The following is an 18,064-nucleotide window of genomic DNA, read 5'->3' on the forward strand; positions in this document are numbered from 1 at the left end:
AGAGAGATAAAAAAATCCAGGAGTATGAGGGGAAAATTAGAGAACTAAGTGATACACTAAAAAGAAATAATATACGCATAATTGGTATCCCAGAGGAGGAAGAGAGAGGGAAAGGTGCTGAAGGGGTACTTGAAGAAATAATAGCTGAGAACTTTCCTGAACTGGAGAAGGAAAAAGGCACTGAAATCCAAGAGGCACAGAGAACTCCCTTCAGACGTAACTTGAATCGATCTTCTGCACGACATATCCTAGTGAAACTGGCAAAATACAAGGATAAAGAGAAAATTCTGAAAGCAGCAAGGGGTAAACGTGCCCTCACATATAAAGGGAGACCTATAAGACTCGTGACTGATCTCTCCTTTGAAACTTGGCAGGCCAGAAAGTATTGGCACGAGATTTTCAGGGTGCTAGACAGAAAAAATATGCAGCCGAGAATCCTTTATCCAGCAAGTCTGTCATTTAGAATAGAAGGAGAGATAAAGGTCTTCCCCAACAAACAAAAACTGAAGGAATTTGTCACCACTAAACCAGCCCTACAAGAGATCCTAAGGGGGACCCTGTGAGACAAAGTCCCAGAGACATCACTACAAGCATAAAACATACAGACATCACAATGACTCTAAACCCATATCTTTCTATAATAACACTGAATGTAAATGGATTAAATGCGCCAACCAAAAGACATAGGGTATCAGAATGGATAAAAAAACAAGACCCATCTATTTGCTGTCTACAAGAGACTCATTTTAGACCTGAGGACACCTTTAGCTTGAGAGTGAGGGGATGGAGAACTATTTATCATGCTACTGGAAGCCAAAAGAAAGCTGGAGTAGCCATACTTATATCAGACAAACTAGACTTTAAATTAAAGGCTGTAACAAGAGATGAAGAAGGACATTATATAATAGTTACAGGGTCTATCCATCAGGAAGAGCTAACAATTATAAATGTCTATGCGCCGAATACCGGAGCCCCCAAATATATAAAACAATTACTCATAAACATAAGCAACCTTATTGATAAGAATGTGGTAATTGCAGGGGACTTTAACACCCCACTTACAGAAATGGACAGATCATCTAGACACACGGTCAATAAAGAAACAAGGGCCCTGAAGGAGACATTGGATCAGATGGACTTGACAGATATATTTAGAACTCTGCATCCCAAAGCAACAGAATATACTTTCTTCTCGAGTGCACATGGAACATTCTCCAAGATAGATCATATACTGGGTCACAAAACAGCCCTTCATAAGTCTACAAGAATTGAAATTATACCATGCATACTTTCAGACCACAATGCTATGAAGCTTGAAATCAACCACAGGAAAAAGTCTGGAAAACCTCCAAAGGCATGGAGGTTAAAGAACACCCTACTAACGAATGAGTGGGTCAACCAGGCAATTAGAGAAGAAATTAAAAAATATATGGAAACAAATGAAAATGAAAACACAACAATCCAAACGCTTTGGGACGCAGCGAAGGCAGTCCTGCGAGGAAAATACATTGCAATCCAGGCCTATCTCAAGAAACAAGAAAAATCCCAAATACAAAAGCTAACAGCACACCTAAAGGAACTAGAAGCAGAACAGCAAAGGCAGCCTAAACCCAGCAGAAGAAGAGAAATAATAAAGATCAGAGCAGAAATAAACAATATAGAATCTAAAAAAACTGTAGAGCAGATCAACGAAACCAAGAGTTGGTTTTTTGAAAAAATGAACAAAATTGACAAACCTCTAGCCAGGCTTTTCAAAAAGAAAAGGGAGATGACCCAAATAGATAAAATCATGAATGCAAATGGAATTATTACAACCAATCCCTCAGAGATACAAACAATTATCAGGGAATACTATGAAAAATTATATGCCAACAAATTGGACAACCTGGAAGAAATGGACAAATTCCTGAACACCCACACTCTTCCAAAACTCAATCAGGTGGAAATAGAAAGCTTGAACAGACCCATAACGAGCGAAGAAATTGAATCGGTTATCAAAAATCTCCCAACAAATAAGAGTCCAGGACCAGATGGCTTCCCAGGGGAGTTCTACCAGACGTTTAAAGCAGAGATAATACCTATCCTCCTCAAGCTATTCCAAGAAATAGAAAGGGAAGGAAAACTTCCAGACTCATTCTATGAAGCCAGTATTACTTTGATTCCTAAACCAGACAGAGACCCAGTAAAAAAAGAGAACTACAGGCCAATATCCCTGATGAATATGGATGTACAAATTCTCAATAAGATACTGGCAAATTGAATTCAACGGCATATAAAAAGAATTATTCACCATGATCAAGTGGGATTCATTCCTGGGATGCAGGGCTGGTTCAACATTCGCAAATCAATCAACGTGATACATCACATTAACAAAAAGAAAAAGGGAAGAAGCATATGATCCTGTCAATCGATGCAGAAAAGGCCTTTGACAAAATCCAGCACCGTTTCTTAATAAAAACCCTTGAGAAAGTGGGGATAGAAGGAACATACTTAAAGATCATAAAAGCCATTTATGAAAAGCCCACAGCTAACATCATCCTCAACGGGGAAAAACTGAGAGCTTTTTCCCTGAGGTCAGGAACACAACAAGGATGCCCACTCTCACAGCTGCTGTTTAACATAGTGTTGGAAGTTCTAGCATCAGCAATCAGACAACAAAAGGAAATCAAAGGCATCAAAATTGGCAAAGATGAAGTCAAGCGTTCGGTTTTTGCAGATGACATGATATTATACATGGAAAATCCGATAGACTCCACCAAAAGTCTGCTAGAACTGATACAGGAATTCAGCAAAGTTGCAGGATACAAAATCAATGTACAGAAATCAGTTGCATTCTTATACACTAACAATGAAGCAACAGAAAGACAAATAAAGAAACTGATCCCATTCACAATTGCACCAAGAAGCATAAAATACCTAGGAATAAATCTAACCAAAGATGTAAAGGATCTGTATGCTGAAAACTATAGAAAGCTGATGAAGGAAATTGAAGAAGATTTAAAGAAATGGAAAGACATTCCCTGCTCATGGATTGGAAAAATAAATATTGTCAAAATGTCAATACTACTCAAAGCTATCTACACATTGAATGCAATCCCAATCAAAATTGCACCAGCATTCTTCTCGAAACTAGAACAAGCAATCCTAAAATTCATATGGAACCACAAAAGGCCCCGAATAGCCAAAGGAATTTTGAAGAAGACCAAAGCAGGAGGCATCACAATCCCAGACTTTAGCCTCTACTACAAAGCTGTCATCATCAAGACAGCATGGTATTGGCACAAAAACAGACACATAGACCAATGGAATAGAATAGAAACCCCAGAACTAGACCCACAAACGTATGGCCAACTCATCTTTGACAAAGCAGGAAGGAACATCCAATGGAAAAAAGACAGCCTCTTTAACAAATGGTGCTGGGAGAGCTGGACAGCAACATGCAGAAGGTTGAAACTAGACCACTTTCTCACACCATTCACAAAAATAAACTCAAAATGGATAAAGGACCTAAATGTGAGACAAGAAACCATCCAAACCTTAGAGGAGAAAGCAGGAAAAGACCTCTCTGACCTCAGCCGTAGCAATCTCTTACTCGACACATCCCCAAAGGCAAGGGAATTAAAAGCAAAAGTGAATTACTGGGACCTTATGAAGATAAAAAGCTTCTGCACAGCAAAGGAAACAACCAACAAAACTAAAAGGCAACGACGGAATGGGAAAAGATATTCGCAAATGACATATCAGACAAAGGGCTAGTATCCAATATCTATAAAGAGCTCACCAAACTCCACACCCAAAACACAAATAACCCAGTGAAGAAATGGGCAGAAAACATGAATAGACACTTCTCTAAAGAAGACATCCGGATGGCCAACAGGCACATGAAAAGATGTTCAGCGTCGCTCCTTATCAGGGAAATACAAATCAAAACCACACTCAGGTATCACCTCACGCCAGTCAGAGTGGCCAAAATGAACAAATCAGGAGACTCTAGATGCTGGAGAGGATGTGGAGAAACGGGAAGCCTCTTGCACTGTTGGTGGGAATGCAAATTGGTGCAGCCGCTCTGGAAAGCAGTGTGGAGGTTCCTCAGAAAATTAAAAATAGACCTACCCTATGACCCAGCAATAGCCCTGTAGGAATTTATCCAAGGGATACAGGAGTACTGATGCATAGGGCCACTTGTACCCCAATGTTCATAGCAGCACTCTCAACAATAGCCAAATTATGGAAAGAGCCTAAATGTCCATCAACTGATGAATGGATAAAGAAATTGTGGTTTATATACACAATGGAATATTACGTGGCAATGAGAAAAAATGAAATATGGCCTTTTGTAGCAACGTGGATGGAACTGGAGAGTGTGATGCTAAGTGAAATAAGCCATACAGAGAAAGACAGATACCATATGGTTTCACTCTTATGTGGACCCTGAGAAACTTAACAGGAACCCATGGGGGAGGGGAAGGAAAAAAAAAACAGGTTAGAGTGGGAGAGAGCCAAAGCATAAGAGACTCTTAAAAACTGAGAACAAACTGAGGGTTGATGGGGGGTGGGAGGGAGGAGAGGGTGGGTGATGGGTATTGAGGAGGGCACCTTTTGGGATGAGCACTGGGTGTTTTATTGAAACCAATTTGTCAATAAATTTCATATAAAAAAATAAATAAAAATAAATAAAATAAAATAAAATAAAATAAAATAAAATAAAATAAATTGTGGTTTATAAACACAATGGAATACTACTTGGCCAGGAGAAAGAATGAAATATGGTCTTTTGTAGCAACGTGAATGGAACTGGAGAGGGTGACGCTAAGTGAAATAAGTCATACAGAGAAAGACTGATACCATATGTTTTCACTCTTTTGTGGTTCCTGAGAAACTTAACAGAAGACCATGGGGGAGGGGAAGTGAAAAAATAAAAATAAAAACTACCTTAGAGAGGGAGACAGCCAAACCATAAGAGACTCTTACAAACTGAGAATAAACTGAGGATTGATGGGGGATGGGAGGAAAGGAAGGGTGGGTGATGGGCACTGAGGAGGGCACCTGTTGGGATGAACACTGGGTATTGTATGGAAACCAATTTGACAATAAATTTCATATTAAAAAAGAAAGAAAGAAAGAAAGAAAGAAAGAAAGAAAGAAAGAAAGAAAGAAAAGAAAGAACATCAGACTATGAAAATGAGAACAAACCAGACATTGAGCATCTTTTTAACAACAATGAGGATTTTTAAAATGATATAGAAACTTAAAAAAGCAAGGATCCCACTAGTTACATTTAAAGTGAAAGAAGGCCAAGAGTTTGACATTCAAATGGCAAAAAATATGGACCAAAATACCACCGATTGTAAATTAGACCTCAGTCTAGTGATTCAGAGAGCCTTTTTGATTTGTGGCTTGCCTGCTGCGATGTGATGAAACGCACGGTTCAAACAAAAAGGGATGATATTTCTGCTGTCACAAACACTTACGAGAAAACAAAGCAGTACAAGACTTTTTTCCAGAAGCCATTATATGCAGATAATGCCAGTCCTCATAAGTATAAAAGTATTGATTCTGAATTAGAAATGGTGAGTTCTTCTTCAGCATCTAGTTTTCCAGAATCTGAAGTATATCTAAGTGAAGACTTACATCAAGATATGCAAAGGTTTAAGAATGAGATAGGCATGTCACAGGTAGAGTTCCTGTCTTTGGAAAGAGAGAAAGTTCAACCTGCAAAAGAGATAGAGGTCCACCTTGCTGTTACTCTTGTTTTTTCTCTTTAGCAATTATCGAATCCATTCTGATTTTCCACTCAAGAGAACAAGAGTGTGCATACAATGGAATTGTCTAAATAAGTACTTGTGTCTGGAAATAGATTATTTCTGCTATCTAACAAATAGGAGTTCAGGAAAACATTCTTATGATTTGTTTTCCTTGAAGTTTCTGTGTCAGTCTTCCAAGTAGTATATGAACTGGGAAACTAACTTAGCTATGTAAGTACCATGTGACCTCATGAACCAGAATAACCATAAAGAAACTGCTTAAAAAACATAATAATCTCCAGGTTTTTTAAAAAACATATTGGCGTAAATATAAATTGCATTTCCACAAACAATAAAATGGGAAAGAAGCAATAACTAAGAGAAGGAAGATACACAAATGTTCCCAGCTAAGGCAATCTATGTATTGCTTCAGTATGTGTCTGTAGACTCTGGGTCTAGGGTCCTTGCTTGTCTAGCTAGACAGCAGCGGGATGCAGGATTACAATGGGAGAGACGGCTAATGTCCCGGAGAACACAGGAGCCCAGATTAAGAGTCCTTGCTCTGTTTTTGTTAGGATCAGAAGGCTTCCAAACATGGTGATGGACGTGCCCAAAGACACAATCAATCTGTGAACATGAACTCATGGGCATGAGGGAAAGGGGGTTTGAAGATATAGGGTGTTAGGGGTTTGGGTCAATATAAAACAAAATCCTGGCGCCTGGCAGATGGTTGTTAACAGCAGACCTGAGGCAGCTTCTCTGTTTATCTTAGCTAGTCTAGGGGAGAAGAAGGATGCTACCTCAGGATCCACAAGGCACCTTTCTTTTGCTAATTAGCTCCCCTCTGGGCATCTTCACCCTGCAGCCTACCGCCTATAGCCCTATTTACCTGTTTACCTAATTTGGTCCTTCCTTCCTGTGAAAGCAGCTTTCTGCCATAGTACTAAATTGGGGAGTGTGTCCTCCTGCATATCTGATCTGGTTTCCCTCACACACCTTTGTCTTGGAGCCTTTGCCCCGCCCTCTCTCTACTTAGTTACCTAATCTTGTTTACCCAAACTTGGGCGTGAGCATCCTATGGCTTTGTAAGTTTTTATGTCTGGTTAACCCATCAGTGCAGGCTCAGGGAATTCCTAAGCTTATTGCCCACAAATACATGCAGTCTTGTCTGCTTTACTCACAATCTTGGAACTTGGAATTTCAACATGACCCCTTTGACATAGGCTTAATAACAGCTATTTGTATGATCACCGCTTTTTTCCCCACATTTTTAAAATCATCATTCTCAGATGTCTCTGTTGAGTCAAACCTTCACTTTATGTTCAATAAAGTATGATACCTTTTGGCCTGTATGATTTTTACCCTGTAGGTAGCATAAACCTTCAGCAAAGCTTCAGTATTGAACTCCAAGGGAGAAAACTGAGTTTTGAGATGTGTGGAGTTTAGAAATAGACAAAACCTAGAGATACCCTCCTTTAGAATAAGTAGCTAATCCCCTCGTCCCCTATCAAGGTATTAATTTACTGTGCCAAAGTCACACTCTTCATGCATCTGATTAACTTAATGAATTTGTGGTCATTTCTCTGAGTCAGCATTCAAGAATTGTATCATCTCTTTTGGCGCCATAAAATGCTAGGTAATGCCACTTTAGGAACTTGGGACAAATCATTTAACCTTTTTGAGTTTTACTCGCGTTATCAGTAGCAAATGGAATTAAAGGTGATCATTACGTTTATACCCTCTCCTTATAAAATGTTATGGTTATTGAATGTGAGATTCGGAGAGCATTACTAATTTCCCAGAACTGCACCCTAACGTCCGTTTCACGTTGTTCCTTTTGTGTTGTGGCAAACTTTGGTTCATAAATTTTAGGGGACACTGTCACTTTTTTTGAGAACCTTAGGATCCCAAAGAAAAAGAATTGTAAAAGGCAGTCAGGGAAAGAATAGCTCCGTGCAGAAAGAAGAAAGCTCCCTGTTTTTGTTACTGGAGCACCTCCATGTCCCATGTTTTAAATCTGGCTGTTGTGTAAAACCCAGGTGGTAAGGATAGAAAAGGACAAATTTTGTCTTTTGTCTTTTTATTTCTTTGTATCTCTTGGTCAGATGGGGTGGGGGTGGGTGGGGAATTCTCGGTAGCAAAGTGTGGATATGAATAAGAGTACAAAATTAAGAAAGCCCTTTTAGAAATATTGGTAACTTCTGCTTTTTTAAATTTCCACAGAAATGAAGCAGAGTTTATAAAAATTACAGTTACTTGTAATGATAAAGTAAACACAAAATATTTTCCTCCATTGAATTTATGACAAACTAAGTGTCAGCTGATAAAATGAATGAAGAAAACTTCTTTTTATTGACTAAAGTAACAATTACCTTTAGTATCCACTTCCATTAAAGGTTGAAGAAAAAAAGAAGCACAGAGGAAGTGACATGGAAGTATCAGAAAACATACACGATGCTGCGGTTGCTGGATTAATTCCACAAAGACAGAATGGAAAAGCTGATAACCATCAATTGCCTATTACAGAAAAAAAAGATTCTGATAGGTAAGCCTATAGCAATATTTAAATAGTAGGTAATTGTTATTTTCCTATGCAACAAACTTTTCTAGTTTGAGCTAATGTTCACGATGAACAAATTTCGTATTTTTCGTGGAGATATTTCATCCTACGTGCTAATGAGAAAAATGTAAATACCAACGAGATACCATTTTTTGCGGTCATAGTATTTTATTGAAATAAATAAATATTTATTTTTGCAGTCATAAATATTTTATTGAAAAAATAATCAAAGTTAGGAAATGTGAGGAAAATGACATTCTTAGACACTGTGGCTGGATGAAATTGGTAACTCCTTTTTGAAAGGTGATTTAACGGTGTATTTCAAAATTTCAAATATGTCGGGGCACCTGGGTGGCTCAGTTGGTTAAGCGTCCAACTTCGGCTCAGGTCAGGATCTTGCACTTCACGAGCTTGAGCCTTGTGTCAGGCTCTGTACTAACAGCTCAGAGCCTGGAGCCTGCTTCAGATTCTGTGTCTCCCTCTCTCTCTGCCCCTCCCCTGCTTGTGCTCTGTCTCTGTCACTGTCAAAAATAAATAATATAACATGAGAAAAATATTTCAGGTAGGTCCTCCCTTTATTCCAATGGTTTCATTGCCAGGAATGGGTCCTTCTGAAATACGTGACTTCTATAAGCAAGCGCGTGCGCCTGTGTGTGCAAACACACACACACACACACACACACACACACACACACACACTGTAAGGGCATTTATTATATATTATTACATATACAAAATATGACAGATATATTAAGGTTACTTATATAAATACGTTACATGTATATGTGAAGGATATTTATTATAGCATTCCCATATCAAACCTTTGGAGATAGTCTAAATGTTTATTTACTTATTTTGAGAGACAGACAGAGAATGTGCACACTCAGGAGCCCAAGCATCGAGGGGAGGGCAGAGACTGAGAGGGAGAGAGAGAGAGAGAGAGAGAGAGAGAGAGAGAGAATCCCAAGCAGACTCCACGTTAACAGTGCAGAGGCCAACACAGGGCTCGATCTCACGACCACAAGATCATGACCTGAGCCAACATCAACAGTCGGATGCTCACCAGACTGAGCCACCTACGTGCCCCAGAGATAGGCGAAATATCCATTCATTAATAAGGAAGTTAAGTTTCACTTCTAAAAAGTAATGGAATATGTGACCATTATAAAAAATGAATTTAGGTCTATGTGTCCTGATGGTTTAACAAAGTATATTTAAAGCATTTGGCTTGGTTTGATGTCATGTCTTATGCACATTTTGTTAGAATACTTTTAATATCTACTGAATTGCAAAAGGAAGTTCCCTGCTACACTGGCAGTCTACTTCATTACCAACAAAATTGCTAGTTATTAGATTTTTGGTTTTGTTTCCCAGTGCATGAGTGCTCCAATGGTGGACCCTCAGCTTCATCTGAATATTGCCAAGAGGTTTCACGTGGCAACATGTCTCATATTCTATATAAACATTTCATGACCCCTGTGCTATAAACCAAGATGCTGATAATGCAATGAATCGTTTTCATAAAGGTACCTTGCTTGCATGCCATTATCCTGCCTTTTTAGAGAATATGTTTCAACATGCACCACACCAAATTTTTCAACAGTGCCTTCATGTTATATAATTGATGACAATTCAGTTTATAAAGTAGGACTATTTTCTGCATTCCCACCCCCTTTTACTTCTGTGTATAAAATTTTAATGTGACTAATTACTTTGGATAGTATATAATAGCCTGGAGTTAGGTGACTTTTTAAAAGTGTTTATTTTGAGAGAGAGAGCGAGCGAGCATGCACACATGAGTGGGGGAGGGGCAAAGAGAGAGAGGGAGAGAGACAATCCCAAGGAGGCTCCGTGCTGTCAGTGCACAGCTCGATGCTAGAGATCCTAGAGATCATGATCTGAGCCGAAATCAAGAGCTGGATGCTTCATGGACTGGGCCACCCAGGTGCCCTTAGACTTCAATAATTTTTATCAAGCACAAAATACTGCCCTTGAAACTTAGTTTTTCCGTGGTCTTTCTAAGCATGAGAAAAATGGTAATCAGCTTATATAATATTATATATCTAGAAAAATTTTAAGGAGTCTTCTCATTGAATAATTTTGTGAGTTATTTAGTACCTTGGTGTGGCATTTAAAAAAAGCAAAAAAAAAAAAAAACAAAAACAAAAAACAAAAAAACTAGTGTTACATATATGCAATTTTTAAGACTTCCAAGTATTACAAATTACTACCTAATCATTATGTAAGAATTGAAAACTACAGCAATAATAGAAAATTAGATCAACCATGACCATTTCACTTAGCTATGAAATCCTTCAAGAGCCTTCTTCACTCTTTGATCCTGATTTCCCTCCCTCCCATCCACTCTTGAATTCATTGTAGCAATTTTCCCTCTCCCTCCTCCAGAATTGTTTTTTCAAGGTTACCACCGATTTTCACTTTACTAAATCTAAACATAATTTCATACATCTCATTTGACTGAACCTTTCAGCAATATTTGACCCAATGGAAAACTCTCTCCTCCCAAATTCTGTCTCCATGTTGCTTGTAGGATATCACTCACTCACCTGATTTTGCCGCTGCCTTTCTAGTCTGTACACCTCAGCCTGGTTTGCTTGTTTCTCCTCGTCCCCCACCTTTTAACCCATTGATGTCTTCCAGGAATTGGCCTTTGATTTTCCTTCTCTTGACTTTTACTATCTTGTATATTCTAATGATCCTCAAGTTTATATCTCCAGCCCGGATCTCTCTCCATAATTCCAGGCCCGCATATCAAACTGCCTACTTGATACCACTTTCCGGATAGCTATTGCAAACTTAACATGTCCCAAATTGAACTCCTGATATTCTTGCTTAATATTTGCCTTTCATGTCTTTCCTAATTGGGTTAATAACAGTTCTATGAGTTGCTCTGCTAAAAAACTTGGTATCATCCTTGAGTCCTGTGTTTTTCTTTTTCTTTTTCTTTCTCTTTTTCTTTCTCTTTTCTTTTTCTTTTTCATACACATCACATCTCATCTGTCAGCGAATCTTGTCCGGTCTTCCTTCAAATATATCCAGAATCCAAACACATCTTCCATGACCAAGAGACTATCATCTGTTGTTTATATTGGAGTGCTAGGTAACTAACTGGTCTTCTTGTTTGTTTGCTTCTTCTTTTGTTTGTCCTGTTTCCGTTAATTCTAAACACATTGGATCTAGTAAAACGTAAGTCAGATTGTGTCCTTCCTCTGCTCAAAGCCTAATAGCCTCCCATTTCACTCAGAGTACATGCCAAAACTCTTCCTAATGCCGACAAGGCCTATATATGATCAGGTGTCTCCTCCTCTCTCTCTCTGATTTGAACTCTTTTCTACCCCTTTCATTCTGTCCAGCCATACTGAATTTCTCACTACTCTTTCGGTACTTCGGACATACTTCTGTGCTTGCTGTTGACTCTATCTGGAATGCTTTCCCTCAGATACCTCATGGCTTGCTTTTTCCTTTTTTGTTTAGTTTTCCTTTCAGGGTTTTGCTTAAACGTCACTTTCTCAGCAAGGCCTTTCTTGGCCATCCTGACTAGTACTTCAACTACCCTTTTCCCTGTAACACCTCAAAATGTGATTTCTCTGCTTTAGTTTTTCTCCTCTAATACTGTATGTTTGGCCTGTGTAGCTTATTGTTATTGTAGGTTTACTTCACTCATGAGTAGGATTGTTATCTGTTCATTGCCATGTCCTCAGTGCCTAGAAAATGTTCTAGTCTATATAGTACTTATTCAGTAATGTTTATTGAGTGAACGGAGTTTAACCTGTGTGTATTGTTTTTAACATAATACTAGTCCTCACTTTTACAAAGTTTGGCGTGGGCTCATTCTGACAACTAAACCTGCCAGTTATATACATTTTTTGGATTTTGGGGAGCCCAATATTGTGTTTACTTGCTACGTATTCTTTTAGTTGTATTTATATTAGTTTTAATTATGGTGAAATGTATCAAAGGAATAGCAAACTTCCTTTATATTTATTAAGAAAACTAAAATAGGGTGGCAAATTATTATACGACTTTAAAGATTCTTGCCAAAGGATTATGAGCCCTCAAGATCTGAAATAAAAAGATGAAGTTGGAATTTATCGCTTACAAATAAGAGCGAGCTATGCTGGTTAGGTATAGTCTTCTCTAACAGAGGAGCCTGCTATTCTTATACAGGGTTTGGGGAAGAGTGGAGTTTAAGGATTGGGGGACTTTCAGAAAATTAAATGGTTTGTCATCATTTGAAGCACCATGCTTGTTCGGGTGCTTGGAGACTGTTGTGGATTGGTTGGCACGCTGAAGCATGTGTATTGGAGTGATTTTTGTCCTTTATTGGCTGTCTTTTAGAAGGAAGGAGCTGAAATGGATTGGTTGGTGAGTAGGGCTGGTGGGCATTGATTAACACATTTAAAGCTGATTCTAGTGGCTTCTTGTTACCATGGCTACGTGTTAGGGGGTGTTTGTTTTGTTTTGTTCTGTTTTGTTTTGTTGTGTTGTGTTCTGTTTTGTTTTGTTTTGTTGTGTTTTTCCTAAGTTTAAGGTGGCTTTCACCAGATGTTTTCTACTTAAAAGTTGCTTCTATTGACTGGGTTCAAAATAAAAGCTATTTGAAATTCTATAATTACAGATTCATTTTTGAAGTTTGGGTCGAGAGGAATTGTTTGATAATAGCTTTCAGAAAGATTCTTCTTTTCTTGGATGTTATTTCAACAAGAAAACTTATGTGTATAACAGTTTTTTGAAAAAAAAATGGTAGTTTTGTTTTTGTTTTTGGTGCTCTTCGGGGCTCATGTTTAAGTCCTAAATAATCTGTGGGAAATTTCATTCTTTTTGGAAATGTGCGTAGCTGTATGGTAATAATATTCTGTTGCATGCATTTAGTCCATGAAAAATGAATTATAATTTTCTTTTTGGTGAATCTCCCAGTATTTTCTATCAGGACTAGATATTAGGCTAAAAGGATACAAAAGTTACCAAATCATTTTTTTTTAATTTTTTAAAACGTTGATTCATTTGGAGAGACAAAAAGTGAGAGTGGGGGAGGGGCAGAGAGAGGGGGAGACAAAGATTCCGAAGCAGGCTCCAGGCTCTGGGCTGTCAGCACACAGCCTGATGTGGGGCTCGAAGCCACAAACCCTTCGATCACAAACTGAGCCAAAGTCATACACTTAACGGACTGAGCCATCCAGGTGCCACAAACTATTTTTTTTTTAAACAAAAGGATAACTACTCAGATGATTGCTAGTTTTGAGTGATAGATAATGACATATGAGTACTTTTGAATTTTTGAAGTTTTTCCAGATTTATGAGATATAAGTAACATACATCTGTGTAACTGTAAGGTATACCTGTATTAATTTGATACACTTTTATATTGTCAAATGATTACCACAATAGTGTTAATACTTCCATCACCTCACATAATTATCCTTTCTTGTTTGTGATGATCTACTCTTGTAGCAACTCTCAAATGATATGATACAGTATTGTTCACTGTAATCACCATCCTGCACATTAAATCCCCAGAATTTATTAATCTTGTAACAGGTAGTTTGTACCCTTTGACCAATATCTACCCATTTCTCACAGCCTCCTAACCCTGGCAACACCAGTCTGTTCTGTCTTCCGTGCAATTTTTTTTTTAATTCCACATATAAGTCAGATCATACAGTATTTGTCTTCCTGCGTCTGACTTCTTTTCACTAAGCATAAAGCCCTCAAGTTTCACTCATGTTGTCACAAATGGCAGGATTTCCTTCTTGCTTGTGGCTGAAAATATTCCATTGTAAATATAATACCATACTTTTGAATCCATGGATCCATTGATGGATGCTTAGGTTGTTTCTTGACTATTGTAAATAATGCTGCAATAAACAGAGGGCTGCAGCTATCTCTCCAAGGTAAGGATGTCATGTCTTTAAGATATATACCCAGAAATGGGATTATTGGCTCCTATGGAGGTTCTATTTTTAGTGTGTTGAGGAGCCACCATACTGTTTTACATAGTGGCTGTCCCAATTTACAGTCCTACAGCAGTACAAGGAATTCCTTTCCTGTACATCCTTGCCAACGATATCTCTTGTCTTTTTGACAATAGCCATTTCAATAGGTCAAAGTGATATCTATATCCTGCAGTTTAGATTTGCATTGCCCTGATGAATAGTGATATCGAGCACCTTCTTGTGTACCCTTGGCCATCTGAATATGTTCTGAGGAGAGACGTCTATGAAGGTGCCTTGCCCAGTTTTTAATTATATTTGTTTTTAGCTGCTGAGGTGTACGAATTCCTTACACATTTTAGATATTGACGTTTTTCATATTTGTAGCTTGTGAATGTTTTCATCCTTTCTATAGGTTGCCTTTCCGTCATGTTGCTTGTTTCTTTTGCTGTGCGGAAACATTGTTGATTGCATTGGTTGTTGTTGCTTTTATTGCTTGTACTTTGGATGTCCTATCCTAAATCATTCGTAAGATCTATGCCAAGGAGCTTTTATCCTGTGTTTTCTTCTAGGAGTTTTATGATTTAAGATTTTATATGGAAGTCGTTATTTGAGTTTGGGTTAACTTTTGTGAGTGGTGTAAGGTAGAGGCAGAGTTTTATTCTGTTGCATGTTAATACCCACTTTTCTCAGCATCATGTATTAAAGAGATTACCTTTTCTCTTTTGAGTATTCTCGGGTCTCTTAACAAAGAGACTTTAGGCATGGGTTTTTAGTTGGCTTTATGCATGGGTTTATTTCTGGGTTCTTGATTCTGTTTCCTTCATCTTTGTGTTTGTTTTTGTGCAACTTCATACGGTTTTTATTACCATAACTTTGTAATAGTTTGACACCAGCAAGTGTGATGCTTCCAGCTTTGTTCTTCTTTCTTAGGATTGCTTTGGCTATTTGGGGTCTTTTTGGTTCCTTACACATTTGAGGAATGCTTTTCCTATTTCTGTGAAAAAGGTCATTGGAATTTTCACAAGGATTGCATTGACTCTGTAGGTGGTTTCAGGTAATGTGAATATTTAATGGTACTAATTTTTCTAATCCATAAACAACGGGGTATCTTCCCATTTGTTTGTGTCTCTGCTGTTCTTTTACAATGCCTTGTAGTCTTTACTGTACCTATCTTTCAGAAAGTCCTTGATGAAATTTATTCCAAAGTATTTTGTTCTTTTTGATGTTTTGGGGGAAGGGGATTGTTTCCTTATATTTCTTTTTCAGCTATTTCATTGTTGTGTAGAAATGCAACTGATTTCTTGATGTTGATTTTGTAATTTTGTTTTACTAAATATAATCTATTGTCAAATTGGTTTCCATACAACACCCACTGCCCTTCTCAATGCCCATCACCCACTTTCCCCTCTCCCCCATCTCCTATCAACCCTTAGTTGATTCTCAGTGTTTACGAGTCTCTTATTGTTTGCCTCCCTCCCTCTCTGTAACTTTTCCCCCCGCCCCCCCCATGGTCTCCTGTTAAGTTTCTCAGGATCCACATATAAGTGAAAACATTTGGTATCTGTCTTTCTCTGCCTGACTTATTTCACTTCGCATACTACCCTCCAGTTCCATCCACGTTGTTGCAAACGGTCAGATTTCACTGTTTCTCATTGCCAGGTAGTATTCCACTGTATATATAAACCACATCTTCTTTCTCCATTCGTCGGGTGATGGACATTTAGGCTAGTTCCATAATTTGGCGATTGTTGAAAGTGCTGCTGTAAAATTGGGGTACATGTGCCCCTATGCATCAGCACTCCTTATCCCTTGGGTAAATGCCCAGCAGTGCTATTGCTGGGTCATAGGGTAGTTCTATTTTTAATTATCTGAGGGACCTCCACATTGTTTTCCACAGTGGCTGCACCAGTTTGCATTGCCACCCACAGTGCAAGAGGGTTCCTGTTCCTCCACATCTTCGCCAGCATCTATAGTCTCCTGATTTGTTCATTTTAGCTGCTCTGACCAGCGTGAGGTGGTATCTCAGTGTGGTTTTGATTTGTATTTCCCTGATGAGGAGTGACATTGAGCATCTTTCCATGTGTCTGTTTTCCATCTGGATGTCTTCTTTGGAAAAGTGTCTATTCATGTCTTCTGCCCATTTCTTCCCTGGATTATTTGTTTTGTGGGTGTGGAGTTTGCTGAGTTCTTTACAGATTCTGGACATTAGCCCTTCCTTTATCCGATATGTCATTTGCAAATATCTTCTCCCATTCTGTCGGTTGCCCTTTGGTTTTGTTGATTGATTCCTTTGCAGTGCAGAAGCTTTTTATCTTGACGAGGTCCCAGTAGTTCATTTTTGCTTTTAATTCCCTTGCCTTTGGAGATGTGTCAAGTAAGAAATTGCTGCGGCGGAGGTCAAAGAGGTTTTTTTCCTGCTTTCTCCTCTAGGGTTTTGATGGTTTCCTGTCTCACATTCAGGTCCTTCATCCATTTTGAGTTTATTTGTGTGTATGGTGTAAGAAAGTGTTCTAGTTCCATTCTTCTGCATGTTGCTGTCCAGTTCTCCCAGAAGAAAGAGACTGCCTTTTTTTTTTTCCCATTGGATACTCTTTCCTGCTTTGTCAGTGCTTAGTTGGCCATACATTTGTGGGTCTACTTCTGGGGTCTCTATTCTATTCCATTGGTCTGTGTGTCTGTTTTTGTGCCAATACCATACTCTCTTGATGATCACAGCTTTGTAGTAGAGGCTAAAGAGACAGAGTGTGGACAGGGGAGGGGCAGAGAGAGAGAGAGAGAGAGAGAATCCAAAGCAGGCTCCAGGCTCTGAGCTGTCGGCACAGAGCCCAATAGTGGGCTTGAACCGCAAACCACAAGATCATGGCCTTAGCCGAAGTCAGAAGCTTAACTGACTGAGCCCCCCAGGCACCCCTGCATCTTTATGTTCATTTTGTATCCTTCATCCTTTGAGCAGCTTTTTGGTGGTATCTTCAGGATATTCTATATATAAGAACACATCATCTGCAAGCAAAGACGGTTTTATGTCTTCTTTTCTGATTTGGATGCCTGTCATTTCCTTTTCTTGCCTGACTGCTTTGGCTAGGACTTCCCGTATCCTGTTGAATAGGAGTGGTCAAGTGGGCAACTTTGCCTTGTTCTTGAACTTAGAGTAAAAGCTTTCAGTTTTTTACCACTGCATATGATGTTGGCCGTGGGCTTATCATATTGGACTTCACTATGTCCAGGTGTGATAATTCAGTACCCACTTTATTGAGAGTTTTTAATCCTGAAAAGATGTTGAATTTTGTCAAATGCTTTTTCCTCACATGCTGGGGTGATCATATGATTTTTTTTTATCCTGTTAATGCGGTGTATCAAATGTATTTATTTGACTTGATTTCCGAAGGGTAATTTTGCTGAGTAAAGTATTCTTGATTGGTAGTCTTTTTTCTCTTAGCACTTTGAGTATGTATAATCCCACTGCCTCCTGGTATGTAAGGTTTCTGCTGAGAAATTGCTAATAGCCTTATGAGGGTTCACTTGTAGTCACATAGTCTTTCCTCACTCTTTTTCTTTCTTTTTACTTTGTTGTCTGCTGACTGGATAATTTGATAGTTCCTGTCTTTAAATTCACATTTTTATTTTTTGCTTGATCCATTTCCTGTCAGTGATCACTCTTGCTTTTTTCATCTCCTTCATTATACACTTCAGCTCCAGGATTTTTGTTTAGTCGGTTTTTACTATTTCCAGCTCTTTGTTAAGCTTCTCATTTTATTCATAGAGTGTTTTTCTGATTTTAATGAGTTGGCTTTTTGTATTTTTCTTGT

General features: G+C 38.5%; 1 protein-coding gene across 26 annotated transcripts in view; it reads left to right on the plus strand.

The window, feature by feature from the left end:
- The window catches only part of LOC111558426 (ankyrin repeat domain-containing protein 26-like), a 204,820-nt gene that overhangs the window by 87,845 nt on the left and 98,911 nt on the right, over positions 1-18,064 (plus strand). For 21 of the 26 annotated variants that reach the window (XR_006593520.1, XM_045051579.1, XM_045051562.1 and 18 more), the window contains one exon: positions 8,123-8,289. The exons of 2 other annotated variants lie outside the window; for them this stretch is intronic. Coding sequence is in view for 23 of the 24 variants with exons in the window: in XM_045051579.1 (XP_044907514.1) it covers positions 8,123-8,289 (167 nt within the window). In the remaining variant the exon portion in view is untranslated. The remainder of the gene's footprint in view (positions 1-8,122; positions 8,290-18,064) is intronic. 3 more of the 26 variants (XM_045051561.1, XM_045051564.1, XM_045051571.1) reach the window with 1 other exon arrangement.

This window comes from Felis catus (assembly GCF_018350175.1).
Source record: "Felis catus isolate Fca126 chromosome D3 unlocalized genomic scaffold, F.catus_Fca126_mat1.0 chrD3_random_Un_scaffold_47, whole genome shotgun sequence".
NCBI classification, from domain to species: domain Eukaryota; kingdom Metazoa; phylum Chordata; class Mammalia; order Carnivora; family Felidae; genus Felis; species Felis catus.